This window comes from Microtus ochrogaster, chromosome 7, assembly GCF_000317375.1.
Source record: "Microtus ochrogaster isolate Prairie Vole_2 chromosome 7, MicOch1.0, whole genome shotgun sequence".
In the NCBI taxonomy this organism is placed as follows: domain Eukaryota; kingdom Metazoa; phylum Chordata; class Mammalia; order Rodentia; family Cricetidae; genus Microtus; species Microtus ochrogaster.
In genome coordinates, this window is record NC_022014.1 from 390,183 (window position 1) to 406,508 (window position 16,326).

General features: G+C 51.4%; 1 protein-coding gene across 1 annotated transcript in view; it reads left to right on the top strand.

Moving 5' to 3' along the window:
- The window catches only part of Ergic1 (endoplasmic reticulum-golgi intermediate compartment 1), a 97,201-nt gene that overhangs the window by 49,054 nt on the left and 31,821 nt on the right, over window positions 1-16,326 (top strand). Inside the window, exons 3-4 of the mRNA XM_005349016.2 lie at window positions 3,362-3,434; window positions 13,495-13,589. Coding sequence (XP_005349073.1) covers window positions 3,362-3,434; window positions 13,495-13,589 — 168 coding nt within the window. The remainder of the gene's footprint in view (window positions 1-3,361; window positions 3,435-13,494; window positions 13,590-16,326) is intronic.

The following is a 16,326-nucleotide window of genomic DNA, read 5'->3' on the forward strand; positions in this document are numbered from 1 at the left end:
ACTTGCTCAGACTGTGTGCCCCCTGCCTGCCACCACGCACAGCCCAGCCTCCTCCAGCCTTGCCTTATCTAACCTGTTGAGCAATCGGGGTATGTGTACTCTTCAAAGCCCAGGATGTACCTGCACCACTGTCCTGCACACTAGGGACAGCTGTGCAAACTATCCCCCCCCCATCTCTGTTGCTGACCACTGGACACACCCTTCCCAACTCCATCAACAGTTCTGCCTTCTATCCAGCCTGCTCCTGTGTCATTGCCTGGCTGACCCGTGGCCCTGAGGGTGGCCAGCCTGATTACAGCCTATTGTCTTTGACTCTTCTGTGGCCATCGCTGTGAGGTAGTTCTCCAGGGTGAAGGAGCCCTGAGTCGAGGGGATGTACATTTTCAACTGTTTAGAAGTTCTGCCTGGAAGCGCTCAGGAACACAGTCTGATGAGCATTTCATCACACAAGGGGAAGGTCTGAGACATGGGAAGCCAGCCCTTAGCTACCATTTAGTGCACAAATATTTATTAAGCTGGACCTAGGGCCAGGCCCTGTGCCAAGTGCTGGGACAGTGCTGATGAATGGGCTTTGGTCTTCGTCCTTGAGGCTCGCACGGCCGAGCCAGGCAGGCCAGCTCAGGCATGCGCCATTGCCTTACGCTGTGGGATGACTGCTATTAATAGCTGAAGGAGACGGTGAAATTCTGGGGCTTGAACGTCAGCCTTTGGATTGTGCCTTCTCCCTTACCCGGCTATGTGACCTTGGACAGACTCCTTGACTTTCTCGCAGGCTGTAAGGTCTCAGGTCTTGCCCCCTTCAACTTGGCAGCACCCAGCTTCCTACTAGTAAGGGGTTACATTCCAACTGCCCAGGGCCTGAGTCAGTTTTAGAAGTCTGGAGTCAGAGAGCCTCCAAGCCTTGCCCAAACATGGGTTGAAAGCCTTCATCCAGCCTTTGAGGTCTGAAGGCCTTGGTTGGAATACTTGCTACCTGCTTTCACGGTTTCTCACCGTGCCTTCTCCGAGCCCACACTGGAGTTACACACCGAGGCTACAGCGGTACCAAGCCCTCACCTCCAGTTCCCCAGTCTGAGACAGGAGCGAAGTGCACTTGCGCAGTGAAGGACACGTGGGACGTGGACTCAGCTGAGCTAGCCCGTCTACCTGCTAGGTTAACCAGGCTTTGGGCCAAGCCTCGAGCAAGCACACAGGTCTTAGAGAAAGGCCTCTCAGTCTCCTTCCTCCCACCACAATGTGTGTAATTAGGACTTCGGGGTGTATCTGCAAGCATAGAGTGGGGAGGGCAGCTAGAAAAGTCAGCAATGACCCTCAGAAAACCTCCTTGTGTCGTCTACTGCAGCATCCCAGTGGCTGGTGTGGACAAAATGTGGGTCCTGGCCTGGGTGGCACTGGACAGAAAGGCGCAAGGGTCCAGCTGCAGGATGCTCTGCCTGCTGGCAGATTCTCCCCCAAGGGGCAGTAACCTCCATTGTAGGGCTGAGAGACCAGGAGCCAGGACGGACGTGGGTCAGTAGCTGAGCCACCCTGGGGGTGCTTATTCCGCAGCCAGAAAGGACATTTGAGCTTAGTCTCCATGCCATGAACAGGACAAAACAAGGCCGCAGTCTGAGCTGAGGCTGTTCACAGCTTGCTGAGGGTGTGAGGCGTGACTGAGAAGGGTGTCTGTCTACTGCCATCCATGTCGAGTGAATGGGGTTCAGAGTACGTATATCTGCATATATGTATGTGGATATATGCTTTTTGTTGTGTTCATGACTGTCCTGGCTAGCCTGGAACTTGCTGTGAAGTCTGGGCTAGCCTTGAAATCTGGGCAGCCCTTCTCACCTGAGTTCTTCTCCTAAATGCTGGGCTTGTAGGTGTGGACCACCAGGCCTGCCAACATTGTGTGTGTGCGTGTGTGTGTGTGCGTGTGTGTGTGTGTACTACGTAATATGTGTAATATATCCTGTAATTTATTAATATGATGTTTATGTATATTAATATTTTCATGTGCCTATTGCCCATTTGGAGCTTTTTCTTGTTGATAATATGCACATAGTCTCTATTTTACCCCAAAGTAAAGCCTTTAAATGCCATGTCTATACGGCTCCTTCAAAGTGGGGCAGAAGTTATGAGAATTCCAGTCCCCATCTCTATGTGGCTAGACTCATCAGGCAGTTTGGGGATGTTCCTTCTTTCCCTTACAGCCCAGATTCTCTGGAGTCTTTCTAGGTGCCTTGACCATAAAGGATAGGGGGTCCCAGTCCCTTCTCACTCAGCCTGCATTTTTTCAGCAGAGCCCCCATTAGGCTGGTGCCATGGTGGAGTGGTTTGTTAATGTATCACCATGGGCGTGTGGCAAGCTCAATAATGCTTGTCTTTCCTGGACAGATAGGAAGTTAGGTAGGTGGCAGACAGACGGACGTGGATGGAGACGCTTCTCCACCATTACATACAGGCTGTGTCCCAGGAATTCTGCTGTAAGTTCAAAGTAGTGCAAGTAGAAACGGTCAGTTCCAGTCCGTGGCACAACTCCTCTCAGCCTGGCAGCTTCTTTGGTGTGTGAGCTGTCCCTCTGGTGACTGCAGGTTGACCAGGAGCCATGATCCACTGCCACCGGCCAGCATCAGGACAGGGCTCTGCATATCACTAACCTGGAAAGAGCCCAGACCACTATACGGCTTCTGCTGAGTGATTCTGCTCTCGCCCTATTATAATGTTGAAAAAAATCCCAAGGTGGGCACTGGCTGTAGACGGAGGGACAGACCAGTGGCAGAATATGCCTCAGTTTTTGATTTACCGATATGGGAGAGAACTCTGGTCTCAGACCTAGTATAGGACAGGGGCCATGCGTTTCACAGAAGCCAGAAATCTAGATGGTCACATGGTATCTCCCGATGTTCATTGTGGACTTGCAATTGTAATGTGTGTGGCACTCAAGACAGACAGAGCCCTTTGTGGTCCTCCATCCAGCACACGGGCCTCTTCCAGGCCAACCTCCCCATCAAAGAGGTCTTCAGGACTCGAGCAGGGCTGTTGCCTGTGTGAAGAGGCTCACCCTTACCACAGAATCAGGTCAATGGTGCCTTTCTGGGGGCTCACACTGAGGCCATAAGTAAAACGGGGGACACAGAGAGACCATGAGTTAAAAGGGAGACACAGTGAAAGAGGGTACACAGTGATGTCATGAGTAAAAGGGATGACACACTGAGGTCATCAGTGAGCAGGGGTGTTGATGGTCTCTGGGAAGGTACCCTACCCTGTGTGTATGCTGGGGCCTCTAACTTTCCTCCAGGATAGCAGAGGGGCAGGGAGGGCTGGCCGCCTATCCGGAGCTTCCTGCACCCCTAACGCTGACTCCATGTTTCTTTTCCCACAGTCTCCATTTGCTGCTGCCTCTTCATCCTCTTCCTCTTCCTATCAGAGCTCACGGGATTCATCACAACAGAAGTGTAAGTCATTTTTCCTCTGGTCAACTGGCTTTCTGGGGTCCAGATGAGGAGAGGGAGGAGTTTGGGAAGGGATGGAAGCCTTGCAGCTGACTTACTTCTGTATCCAAGTATGTGACATCATAAAAGGGTTTTGAAATTGGAACAAAATTTCACTTTGTCAGAGCCCTTTGCCTTTCTTTGGTCCCAGGGTCCGCAGGTCCACGGACCGAGCAGTCACACACACATTAATCATTGCTGGCCCCGACTTATCCAGTGGGTTTTCCATGAGTCCTTTGATGTAGCTGGAAGTGCTCAGAAGCCCAGGGAGCTTCCTCACAGTGGGTGGGGTGCCCCGCTCAGTTCTCAGGCCCACACTCAGGGCAGTAAGCATGGGTTTTCTGGCAGCTGACAGCACAGTTGTCCATCCCTGATTCCAGAGTTAGCTGTTCCCCACAGCCTGGCAGCTCCTGCCTTGGGCCCTGGCCTCAGACTTCCCAGCCTCTTCATTCCTGAGTTTACAGTTTGTGGAATTGTCTTGGGGCTGGGCCCTGGCACCCCCTTCTCCTGCCCAACCTTGGAATTTTCTTTTTCTACTCAGGGAATGTCTTGGTTTTCTTTGCTTCCTTCTCAGCCACAGACAATAGGAATCTAAAAACAGATGTCATGGCTTCAGCTGATTGTTGCTGTCTTTGTTCCCAAACGGCCCCCGTCTTAGGAGTGAAACTGAGGCTGTGAGTTATAGAGGTGCTTGCCCACAGTGGCAGAGTTAGGTGACTCCTGAGCCCTGAGAAGCTGGCCCCAGCTTTTTCTTAGCTCACGTCTGGAGGTAGCTTTCCACCTGTCCCCTGTGTAGGAACATCTGCCTCCTTGTCACTCTGAACCTGTTTTTAACCTGGGGGAAAGAGCACCAGATAAGACATTAGGAGGCACAGAAGCAGGATACGGCTTTGCTGTGTGACACTGGGAAGGTTACTGAACTTCTCAGAGTCAAATGTGTGAGAACAGATCAAATTCAAACTTTGATGGAAGCAGGGAGGACAGGAGACCCTGAAACACAGTGGCAGTGTGCCAGGCAGGCATCTGTTAGCCTGTGAGGCTGTGCTCTCCTCTGGGATGGAGGCCACTCTACAGGCAGCTGTGTTCTGAGTAGGTGACAGCAGTGCACCTGTGACAGCAATGAGGCACAGTGCACAGGCAGGTGGCATCAGTGTTGTGTCTAGCAGTGCACCTGGTGCAGTGCTCGGGCAGGTGGCTCCAGTGTTATAGATAGCAGTGAGGCGCAGTGTGCAGGCAGGTGGCTCTAGTGTTGGGGACAGCAGTGCTCAGGCCCTGAGGCGGGAATGGCTTAGGGTCTGTGAAGAATGGAGCGGCTGGCATAACTGTAGCAAAGTGAGCAAGCAGTCGCATAAAGGCCAGGGTGGGTCGAACCACAGCGCTGGAATTGCTTAGTTAGCAGTGTTTCTGCTTTGACTGTGGGCTCCTAAAGCACTCTCACGCTACTGAGTGTCCACGCCTGCTGGCTGGGGACACAGCGGGACAACTAGCCTGTAGTTGTTCCCTCAGTGTCCTGGACGTGTGTCTCTGGGACCCTCACCACAGAAGCCCAACCTCTCAGTCCATTCTGCACAATTTCATAAAATCTGCATGTCATTTGCATAAAACTACCTGTAATCCTCATGTGTATATATTTTTTCTTTTTTTAAGATTCATTTTTACCTTGTGTGTGTATGAGTGTTTGTCTGCATGTGTGTCTGTGCACTGTGTGCATGTATGGTGCCCTCAGGGGCTAGAAGAGAGCATCAGATCTCATGGAAGTGGGGGATAGAGGGCTATGGGCCACCATGGGATGCTGGGAACTGAATCTGGGTCCTCTGCTAGACCAGCCACTGCTCTTAACGGATGGAGCCATCTCTCCAGCCCCTTGCTTTTGTTTTTGATTTGTTTTGTTTTGTTTCCTGAGATGAGGGTCTTACAAGGTCTTACTGTGTAGCCCAGGGAGTCCTCCTGAGTTCTGGGATCACAATTAAGCTCCTGCTTAATTAAACTGTCTTCAAGTTACTTGAATATATCATACAATATAAATGCTGCAAACCATTGCTTAACGTAAGTGAGTTGTGGGAAGGGCTCTGAGGAAACAGTGGTGCAAGGTGGAGCTAGTTAGTGAGGGGCGTGGCGGGGGTAGGGCAGATAGATGGACTGGACCTGGTGTTTTCTGAAGACCGAACAAGATAGCCTGGCTAAAGGGTACTTAACCCTGGGCCTATGTACTTTCCCATCAGTCAGACCCTGCCTCTTGGTGTGTTTGTGTACCCTGTAACACCTGAGGAAGCTTCAGTTAGCTCAGCCCAGCAAAGGCGTGCCTGTGGTGCTGAAATATGGCCACATACAAGTGGCTTTTAATGTCAGAGCTTAAGTCTGAAAGCTGAGTGGCAGGCTGGGCCGCTCAAGCAAGCCCTGACAGTGGACTTTGTCTACTGTTTACCTTGGGCAGGGCTGTCAGTGGCAGAGCACAGTGTGTTCCCCATGCCATCCCCTCCCTTGCTCAGGGACTTCCTCTTCCTGCCTCCTGGATGCTGTGGTCCCCAGGAGGAAGGAAGAGGGCTGCGAAGGCTTGAACCTGGTCCACTGGCTTCTCCCGGCTACCTCCCTCCCTGACCTTCCTCACTGTGGTACCAACATGTCAGGGGCCCAGAGGCCTAAGACTTAACACAGCAGCCAGCAATGATTGCATTGCCCACATCAGGCTCCTTTCTTTACAGAAGCAGTCTGGCCCAGGAAGCATAGTTGGGGCAAAAAACTGAAGGCGAATTCATTCTCTTTTGGGGTGGCCATTGGTCCTGTCTGGTGGCTTTGTGACCACAGTAGGTCAGCAGATCCCTCTGTGGAAATGAGGTCACCATCGACTGGGTCAGCACTGCAGCCCTGGCTTGTGGTTCTCAGTGGCGTGAGATGCTCATTCTGCCCCTGCTGCATGAGAGGGAGGCAGGACTGTGTGAGTGCTCGGCTTCCGGCTTGGGCTTGGGCCAGGCTGTTGACCAGAATGAAAACAGGTGTCCCATGGGATATTCAGGGGTTCAGTCTATCCAGGGGTGTACCCACCTCTCAGAAAGTGGCTGTGGAATGTTCCAGTCCATGACTGCCAAGTTCCTAAAGACTTTAATAGTTACCCACCTGGTAGGTAAATTTATGGTAATAAAGTGTAGCTGCTCAGCCCCTCCACTCGTTGTTTTTAACATAATATACCTTATGGTACTTTCTAGGTATTGTAAGTGGCCAAATGCTAGGCTCATATGCCCAGGTTAGCATCTTACAATGATTGCCTTAAAATTTGTCACAAGACCCCTTGAAGTTTCTGGGGGAAACTAAGGCACCAAAAGGCTAAAAATCCAAAAGGTTAGTAAAAGGGGGTGGGGGCAGGGGATTCAGAATCTAAGTCCTGTAGACATCCACAGCCTGGGCACCCCACCCCATAATCCCACCCATCTCTGCACGCTATGTTTTAGAGCCTCAAGTATATGAAAGCCAAGGCTTTTTGGTCAGAATTATTGAAGGTTAGGACCAGATGCATCAGTGGGCAGAAGGATGTGCTTATGCAAACATCACAACCTGAGTTGGGTTCCTACTCCACTCAACAGACTTGTCCCCTGACCTCCATGTGTGTGCCCCACACATCATACACAACCACAATAACAATAATAAATTAATATTAAATTGAAAACCTGTTGACTAAACCGGACATTGTGCATGCCTTTAATCCCAGCACTTGGGAGGCAGAGATCTCTGTGAGTTTGAGGCTTGCTTGCTATACAAAGCTACAGAGAAACCCTGTCTCAAAAGATTAAAAAAGAAAGAAAGGAAGGAAGGAAGGAAGGAAGGAAGGAAGGAAAGAAGAAGGGAAGAAAGAAAGGGAAACCTCTTGACTGGAAGACTCAGGGCTTCCCTGTAGATTTAGGTAGCAAGCTGGAAAAGACCACTCAGGAAGTAGGAGCTTGGTGGTTACCTTGAACGGGGTTCTAAACCAGGCCAACATTGGAGAGACTAGGAGCTTAGCCACGGGGAAGAGTGGGTGGCTCCCTCCTGCCCAACACCCCTGAACTGAGTCTTGATTGTGGCCAGGACTGGTGGAATTAAAATGTCACATCGTAGAGCATCCAGGACTCGTCCTTAGCAATGGGAGACTTGAAGGCTTCTGGGCACAGAGTGACAGATCCACTGTTTGGAAAGATCACCCCTGAAAAGTGGGTTTGGGGAGAGAGACCATGAGCCGCAGGCTCTGGTAAGGAGTAGGATGATTCCCAAGAGGAAGAGAAGGGGGTTGCTGGGCAGCTGGCTGGGGAGGGCATCCTTCTGGTAGGCAGTCATTTCGTCTGCACTACAGAAATTGGGATTTAAAAGCCAAGGTTCTGAGGCTTCCTGGTCAGCCTACCCCCTTCTGCAGCCTCCCCACCGCATGGAAGTTTCCATTTGATCAGATTGTTAGACTCGGAGGCCAGCAACCTTGGGCAGGAATCCCAACTATTCAAGTGCTCTTCTAAAAGCAAATAAAATTGTTTCCATGGATGTCATCAGACTCGCGCCTCAGCCTAGACTCTCAAGGCCTTGGCCTGCATTCCACCTACATCCCCCCATCCCCCCAATACTTCCCAACCCTTTCATCCTCGCTCCCTACAAGGCGAATTCTCACCCACCTCCTCCCCATGCGCTCAGGCCACACAGTGCTGCACCGGCTGGTGTCCCCCACCTGGAATGTGCCCCCACTCCTGAACCAGCACACACCCTTCACCTTCCTGGGACTCCTGAGAACCTACACCCACACTCTCCTGTGCACCCCCCCCCAAGTTTGTTTCACTCCACAGAACTCGCTCAGAAGTCCTCATTCTGGTGGGGGAGTTCAGACACTATTGCTTACTCCAATATGAGAGAGGGAGGTAACAGAGAGAGGTCTGTAGAGCAGAAAACCTTTGCTTGCTATACAAAACTACAGAGAAACTCTGTCTCAAAAGATAGATAGATAGAAAGAAAGAAAGAAAGAAAGAAAGAAAGAAAGAAAGACAGACAAACTTCTTGACTGGAAGACTCAAGCCCCCCCCCCCCCCCGTATCCCATAGGCCCTGAGGCCCTAAGGAGGCCCACCTGAAGGTTATCAGAAAAGACGGCGGCACCTGCATCACTAGCCTCCTGTGGGGGTGCCCTGCTTTCCAGGGACTCCGTCCTCTCCAGACAGTGTAACCCAGTGGCAAACGCAGGACACTGAGTCCCTTGGTAGCATCCTCCTCTGCCTCCTGCAGGCTGTGCAATCTCAGCCAGCCATTTGTGCTCCTTACTGAAGACACAGCAATCCTGTCCAGCACTGACTTGCTGTGTTACAGGAGACGCCACCTGCAAATTCCCGGTGTTGTCCCTGGCACTGCCTGGGGCTCAGAGTTGGAGCATCTTCCGGCTTTTTGTGCTGCAGAGTACACTAGGTGGGGCTGTGCTATCCTTCTTATATGCTTTGTGCATTCGGCCTTCACCCCCACACTTTGCAATGGAGGTGATCAGTGTCCCCGTTATTTCAGCTCATAAAATGTTGATATTCATGATAAAGGTAACAGCTAGAGACTGAGCGTCTGTAGTAAGACTGTGCTAGAACTCCTCTTGTTCTCATTGGCCACGGTAGCAGCCCCATTATTGATATATCAGAATCATTGAGGGCTGCTGGGGCCGCAGAGAGTGTGGAATTCTTATGTCATGTGCTCTTCCTCGTTTACTTTAGATCCCCCAAGATGATTTATGTTACCCCACAGTGCATGCTGTGCATATGATTGTATCTCCATATTATTTAAGGAGCAAGGAAGGAAGTCATGTGTGTCCCATATAGATTCATATAGTTTCTGTTTCCGAGGGGTTTTTTGGGGGGAGGGGTTCTTCAACTGGTTGAACCCAAAGATAGAAACCCCGCAGAAATGGAAGCAATTGTTGTGATAGCCCCATTTTATTTCTAGGGAAACTGAGGCTGTTGAAGACAAAGTTCATTGTCCAAGGTCAGTCAACCAGGAGGTCAACCTTGGCAGCTTGGGCACTCCTTGGCTTTCTTGTGTTTTCTCTGCCAAGCAGAGCCTGTGGTCAGCCCTGAGAGAAAATGAGACACGTCCTTGTTCCCCTTCCCACCCCACCCCCCACGCCTGAAGCTTCAGCTTGCCCTCCAGTAGCCCTGAGAGCGGTTGCAAATTCTTGCTCGTTTCCTTTCTCCTTCTCTTCCTCTCTTCCACCTCCTTCCCTCGTTGGTTTCCTCTTATTGAACCACGTGTGACTTATAGCACAAATCCAAAAGTGGGGGCATGGAATCTCACCCTCGTAGGCATTGTCTTAGTTGAGCCATGATAAATTTCTACCATCTAGAAGGTTCTTTTGCACCTGCCCCCAACACCATTCTTCAGACTTCTGTTGTCATAGATTAAGTTCCTTATTTTAAACTTCACCTGGGACTTACTCAGTTACTGTGATGAGGAAATTGAGGCTTGGAGAAGTGAAGGCCCCCCCCATCCCCCCCCCCCGTCCCTCAGCTTTCTAAAGTGATAGAGGCCCGAGGCTAGCCCACAGGCCTTCTCATGTCCTGAACTGGTTGTGGGGTGTTGGGCCAATTAGAGTCCCTAAACAGTAGTGTACCCACAGAACATTTCTTCTCTTTGAGGCGAGCTGATTTGTAGAGCCTGGCAGCCCTGCACGGGCGGCTATGGATGAGGCTGCACCTGGGGTGGCAGGAAACTAGCTGGCCTGGAACATTTGCCTTGGACACAGAAGGCAGCCTTGCTGACCTCATCAGTAGGCGGTACAAGCGACTGAACCATATACATACTACAGTTAGGGGAAGCGGCCGGCTCCGGCCTTACATAACCACCAGCCCAGATTGCCACAGGCCATGCATTTATCCTCCCTCAGGCAGCTCAGCCCCTGCGTGGCCCTTCAGCCCTGGCAGCTGACCACTCCAGTTCTCCTGGCTAGGAGACAGGGATCCCTGTCTGGGAGAAGCCTCCCCAGGGGCAATGAGATCACCTGAGCCACACCTGGGATTTGCCTCACTCTGCTGAGGTCATCTCCCAAGATTGCCAGGGAATGACCTCACCCCATAATCCCTCAGCGATGCGCAGAGGTCTAGGTCTTACCAGGTGGGAAAGGCGAGCGCTCCTGGAGGTGTCTCGCTGGGAAGGGACTCCCGTGCCCTGGCCACTGTGCAGTTAATCACACAGTAGTGTTCTTACTACTGATTGCTAGTCCTTTGGAATTGAGGCCGTGGTAGAAACAGGTGCTGAAGAGTCGGGAAGGAACAAAGCGGGCAGAGATTCTGACTGAATTTCACATGGCCTCTTCACTCCTTGCCCACTGGTTCTGCACAATCCTTGCCAGAACCTTGAGCACTACCTGGATAAGCCTCCGAGTCGCTGCCCACATCCCGTGCCCTGTCCTTGATCCCAGAGACTGAGGAGAAGAAGAGGAAGCTGGGTAGCCCTGGAAAACTTGGGGCTTGGGCGTGAGGCCGACTTCAGCTGAGATTCTGGCTCAGTCATTCTGCTGTGTGCTCTTGGGCTCACACCTCCGCACCTCCTCTGAGCCCCAGTTCCTTGGTTTTAAAGCGGGAATGAGGACTTTGCAGGGAGCAGAGAGGATGGCATGAATGCACCCTTTGGCTTCCTTGATTAGGGGTACCCCCTCTTGGGGGGGTCTGCCCAGCAAAATGAGCTGGGTATTCAGTGGCCGTGGCTGTGTCCCTGAGCCACAGTTCTTGTTAGTTAAGCGCTGCCTGTATCACATTTGATGAGGTCTTAGTAAAAACAGAATTCACGTGCTGGGCCTGGTCTGTTCTTCCCTAACAAGATGGCCAGTTATTCACAGGAATGGCTACCTGGGAGTCCTCTTATAGTACAACCTGACCCAAGGGATCTAACTGTGTGGGTTATTTCAAATGTTTGTTTTATGGCTTTTTTTTAAAAATGTTTATCATTTTAAAGTGTGTGTATGTATGCATGTGTGTGCACGTACATACATGCATATGGGTATGTGCATGTGAGTGCAGGTGCTTATAGAGGTCAGAAGAGGGCATTAGCTCCCTCTTGTGAGCTGGCATTGTGAGCTGCCTAACATGTGGGAACCAAACTCGGGTCCCTGGAACCCTAAGTGCTGTTAACCACTGAGCCACCTCTTCATCCCTATTTTAATTGCCAAAATTGCCAAATGATCAGTTCATCTAGTTAGTACACCCATTACCTTAATCATTTATGCTTTTGTTGTTTTTGTTGTTTTGTTTTTCGAGACGGGGTTTCTCTGCGTAGTAGTTTTGGCTGTCCTGAAACTCACTCTGTAGACTAGACTGGCCTCGAACTCACTGAGATCCTCCTGCCTCTGCCTCCCTCCACCACGTGCTAACATTTATGCTTTTGTGAGAGAACATTTCAAAATCTTCTCTTGCCAGGAGGTGGTGGTGCACACCTTTAATCCCAGCACTAGAGGGGCAAGGTAGGCCACTGGGCTACACAGAGGAACCCTGTCTCAAAATAAACAAAACCAACCCCTCAATGTGTTGTTACTGCAGTCACCAAGCCTACACAGTAGAGGAGCAGGATTTTTGTCACCTATGACTTCCGATCTAGTGACCAGCATCCCTGGTCCCCACCCATGACTGTAGCGCGGCCCACCCCACCTTCTCCCGCACTGCTCAGCTGAGCGGTCTTTGAGGCCAGGCCTAATGATGGGGTTCCCCCTTCCCATAGGGAGTTAGCTGGGCAGCTGGCCTCTAGACACAGCCCATCTTCCTCCTTACTACTTCTGCTGCGTGTTCAAGGGCCCCTGACTTAATGGGGAAAGGAAGAACTGGAACCATCCATTCACGAGCCTCCCTTGGCCCATCCCCCAGGTGTGTCCACCAGCACACCTGCCTGCTCCCAGCAGCCAGGGTTTCTGGACCATGGTGGCCTACTCTCTGGCCTCCTTAGTACATGGTGGCTCCTCCAGGCCTCGAACCTGCTGAGGCACAAGCCTGACCACGTGGCTGTGCTCAGTGTCAAGTTAGCTGCCTGAGCTGTGTCCCGTCACCACACCTGGGTTCTCACACTGCATGTGTCGGTGTTGTGACCCTCTTTCTGTCCGTCTGTCAGCCCAGTCCCCCTCTGCTTCAGGCCTTAGCACAGCCTCCTCCTCCTCTTAGAGACCTGCAGGTCTCCTTGTGTCCTTATCTAGGAGGTAAGCGAGGCCTAGTTCTGCCGGTGAGTCTGATGAATGCAGAGACTATATGTCTTCACACTGTTTCTAGAACCCGATGGGCAGTAGATGTCCCCCAGACCGTCGAATACATGTGTGTTGCTGCCGTCGCTAACCGCAAGGTGGTGTGGCTGTCAGGGGCCACCGGCCCTGTAACTCTGGCAATGAAGTAGTCTCATTGCTCACTCCTGCAGTCTATGGCTGTGCCGCCCTCCGTGCCACAGTGAACGTGACGGTTGTGGTCACGTAAAGGATCTTAAGATGGGAACAACTAGGCTAGCCAGCTGGGCCGGATGAAACCTCAGGGGTCCTGCGTGAGGGTGGAGGAGGTGGAGAGGAGAGGAAGCGCTGTGTAAGGATGTGGTGAGCTTTGCCCAAGCCTCTGGCTTCATGACGCTTGATGACAGCGACCCCCCCAAGAGCATGACTGCCCCCCAAGAGCATGCAGTAGGCACTGTGTACCGTTAGTGCTAGGCCCTGAGCCATAGCGAGACTCTGTTTCTCACTTTGTGGTTCAGCCACCCCATCGGGAAGGAGCAGTGTTGTCCCCACTCGACAGATGGGTCTCTAGAGGGGCTTGTAGGAAGTGCTGGAGCCAGGATCTGAACTTGAGTCTGGATAGATGTAGATGTTCTTACCAGACCCCTCCTTCTTCCTGGTAAAGCTGGGTTGGAGGGTGGATTGGAACCTCATGGGGCCTGGACACGTGCATGCTGCTGTACCCACGTGGGTATCTGGACCACTGAGTACTGGCCACCAAGTGAGGTGGCTCCTGGCTGTCCAGCCCCTATGGGCAGGATTAGTGTTCCCGTCTCAGTCCAGGCTTCTGTACTTGTCTATCCTTCAGGGTGAATGAGCTCTACGTCGATGACCCAGACAAGGACAGCGGAGGCAAAATTGACGTCAGTCTCAACTTCAGTTTACCCAATTTGCACTGTGAATGTGAGTATTACAAATAGCCTTCTGTTTCAACTAGCCACCCAGGTGATCTGTATGCAGACACGGTGAGCCATCTGGGGCGAGCTAAGTGCATGCCGCCAGCTGCAACTCACATGTGGACTATGACAGCCCCCACTGTTTTTTTAATTAATTAATTTGAGCTGAATATAATTCCGTTCCTGGAGGTTTTCTGGAATCAAAGACATCTCACGCACCTCTGTAGAGCAGCTACATTGGTGCTGGTGGCACAGGGTGGGGAAGTCTCTCTGGTTTGTTAAGCCTAAGATCTTATATGGCTCACGGAAGGAGGAAGCCATAAGGGAGAAAGGGATGGGACCAGCCCAGCCAAGGGGATGAGGTCAGATGTGTGTGCAGCTGAGGTGCGGTCGGTCTGAGGCTGGCATCCTGCATGAGACCATAGCTGCCCCATCTGTTAGCAGTGGACCAGGGCTGTTATTATCCCTACCGGTGGCTGATGGCCACAGGATGGTTCCTGCGGAAGTTACATGGCTACCTGAGCAGTTAAGGTGAGATGCCAGTTGACCCCAAGCCCCAGGCTGCACAGCTCACAGCTGCAGAAGCCGATGGGACACCGTCACTGAGGGTTTCCTGGCATCTTAACTTCAGGCCTCTTCTGTTTGCTGTTTTAATCAAGACGAAGCCATTTCTATAAAACACAACACAATGAAAGCCTGGTTTTATTTTACCAGATGAGCCTTGGCTGTGATCATCTCAGTTTCCCCTTTAGCACGAGAGGTTCCCGTGAGATGGCACTTAGCATACTGGTGATGGTGGGATGTCTAGCCATCCCTCAGCCCCACCAGGTCCTAGCCCGATGTAGCCTTTTCAGCCTCCCCCACCCCTCCCTTCCGATCACAGGACATGGCTCAGGAGCATAGCCCGCAAGGACAGAACACTGGGTGGGCTCAGACCGAGACAGGGAGACATTCAGCTCTGTTCCTGCTTTTGGTGAGAGTGACATCACAGCTTTGAGCCCACATTGGGCCCAGGGCCAGGGGACCTGTTGAAATAGGTCACTTTTATTTATTTATGTGTTTTCATTTTTTTTTCTTCTTCTCTCTTCTTAGAAAAATAATTTATCTGGCAGCCTCTCTTTTAGGGGCTGGCTGTATCTGTGAAGCAAGGAAATTCTTAGTCAGGGCAGAGGACTAGACCAGCAGAGCAAGGGCTGAGGGGATGTAACTCTAGGCTCAGTCCCAGATCCAGACAGTGTGACTTCGCGCAGGACAGGCGTCCCTGGCTGCTGCCCATGCCAGTCTTTGTGATCTGCCCCCACCATGGGTCCTGCCAGCTCTGCAGGGCTATGACTTGAACCCGCCAGAGTCCAGCACAATGGCTTTTCTTTCAAAGACCTTCAAGGAGGGGTGAGCTCAGTGGTTTGCCCAGCGTACTTGTGACCCTGGGTTCTGGTACCGCTCACACACACAAAGACTCTGTTATACACAAAAGCGCATGTTCATCTTGGTATCATTGGAAAACCCAGAGAAGCAGAGGAAATCACCCACAATTCCACCACCCCCGATGACAGTCTGTGGACACTCTGACATCATTCTGTCCCGCTGCCTTTCCTTCTGTGCAGTTCAGACATGGCTGAGGCCACACTACAGGTGTCCTCTCATATCCTGCTTTCAAAAACAATGTTCTTCATCTGGGGCAGATGGGGTTAGAGCACTTGCCTGGCACGTGAGGGCCCCGGGTTCCATTCCCAGCACTGTAAAGGTGTCGTGACGGTGTCGCTACTGTTCATTATGCAGCTAATACAGGTCCACCTGCAAAACACACAACTGTAGCGTAGTGGTGGAGCGCTTACTTAGCATGAGGTAGGATTTTGGCACAGAGGGAAATACAGCTACGTTTTTAGAAATCGGAAAGTACCCATTCGGTGTTTCTTTTTGCTGCCCCAAGTATGTCACTGTCCCCTAAGCAGCCTGTGATGACAGTGGAGGACTCTCTTCCCTCTTAGTGCATGTATCTATGAACACAGTCACTCTGTGTGTGCAGTTCTACACCATAGATTCGACAGCTACAGGACGAAAGCTTTCAGAGAAGGAATACATTGCATCTGCCCTAAAACGTACAGACTTTTCTTCTTGTTATTTCCTAAACAGTGTGACGCAGGAAGTCACTGTGTCATATTGTAAAATGCCAGAGACCACAGCGTATGAAGAGAAAGGTGTGCAGGGACCAGGTGTTGCATCTGTCAGCCTGTGCTTGGCTGGAGCATTGTCATATAGTGTGTTGAGAACATGTAGTGGGCAGATCTGTTCCCCTCAAGTCAAAGAAGAAGCAAACAAGAAAAGGCAAAGGGCAGTGATTTCACTGTCCCCTTCAGGGGTACAGCCTAGTAACAGTAAGGACATCCCACTAGGTCCTACTCTTAAAGGTTTACCACCTTCTGAAGCACCAGAGGCTAAAGTTCACGCCTCCATCATATGGGCCTTTGAGAAGAACTGGTCCAAAGGATGGCAGCTACGTACATGGCATTTGCATGGGCTGGGCTGTGTGAGTAACCCAGAGGATGCCAGACGAGGAATGCAAACAGCCCTCCATTTTACAGGGGGAATTTAAGCATCCCAAGACCTCAATACCAGGGTATTGTATCCTCCTTACTTTGTTTTCTTCTCAGATAGCTAGAACTCTAGATGTTGTAGAACTTTTGTGAAATTCACACACACACACACACACACACACACACACACACACACACACACACACACAC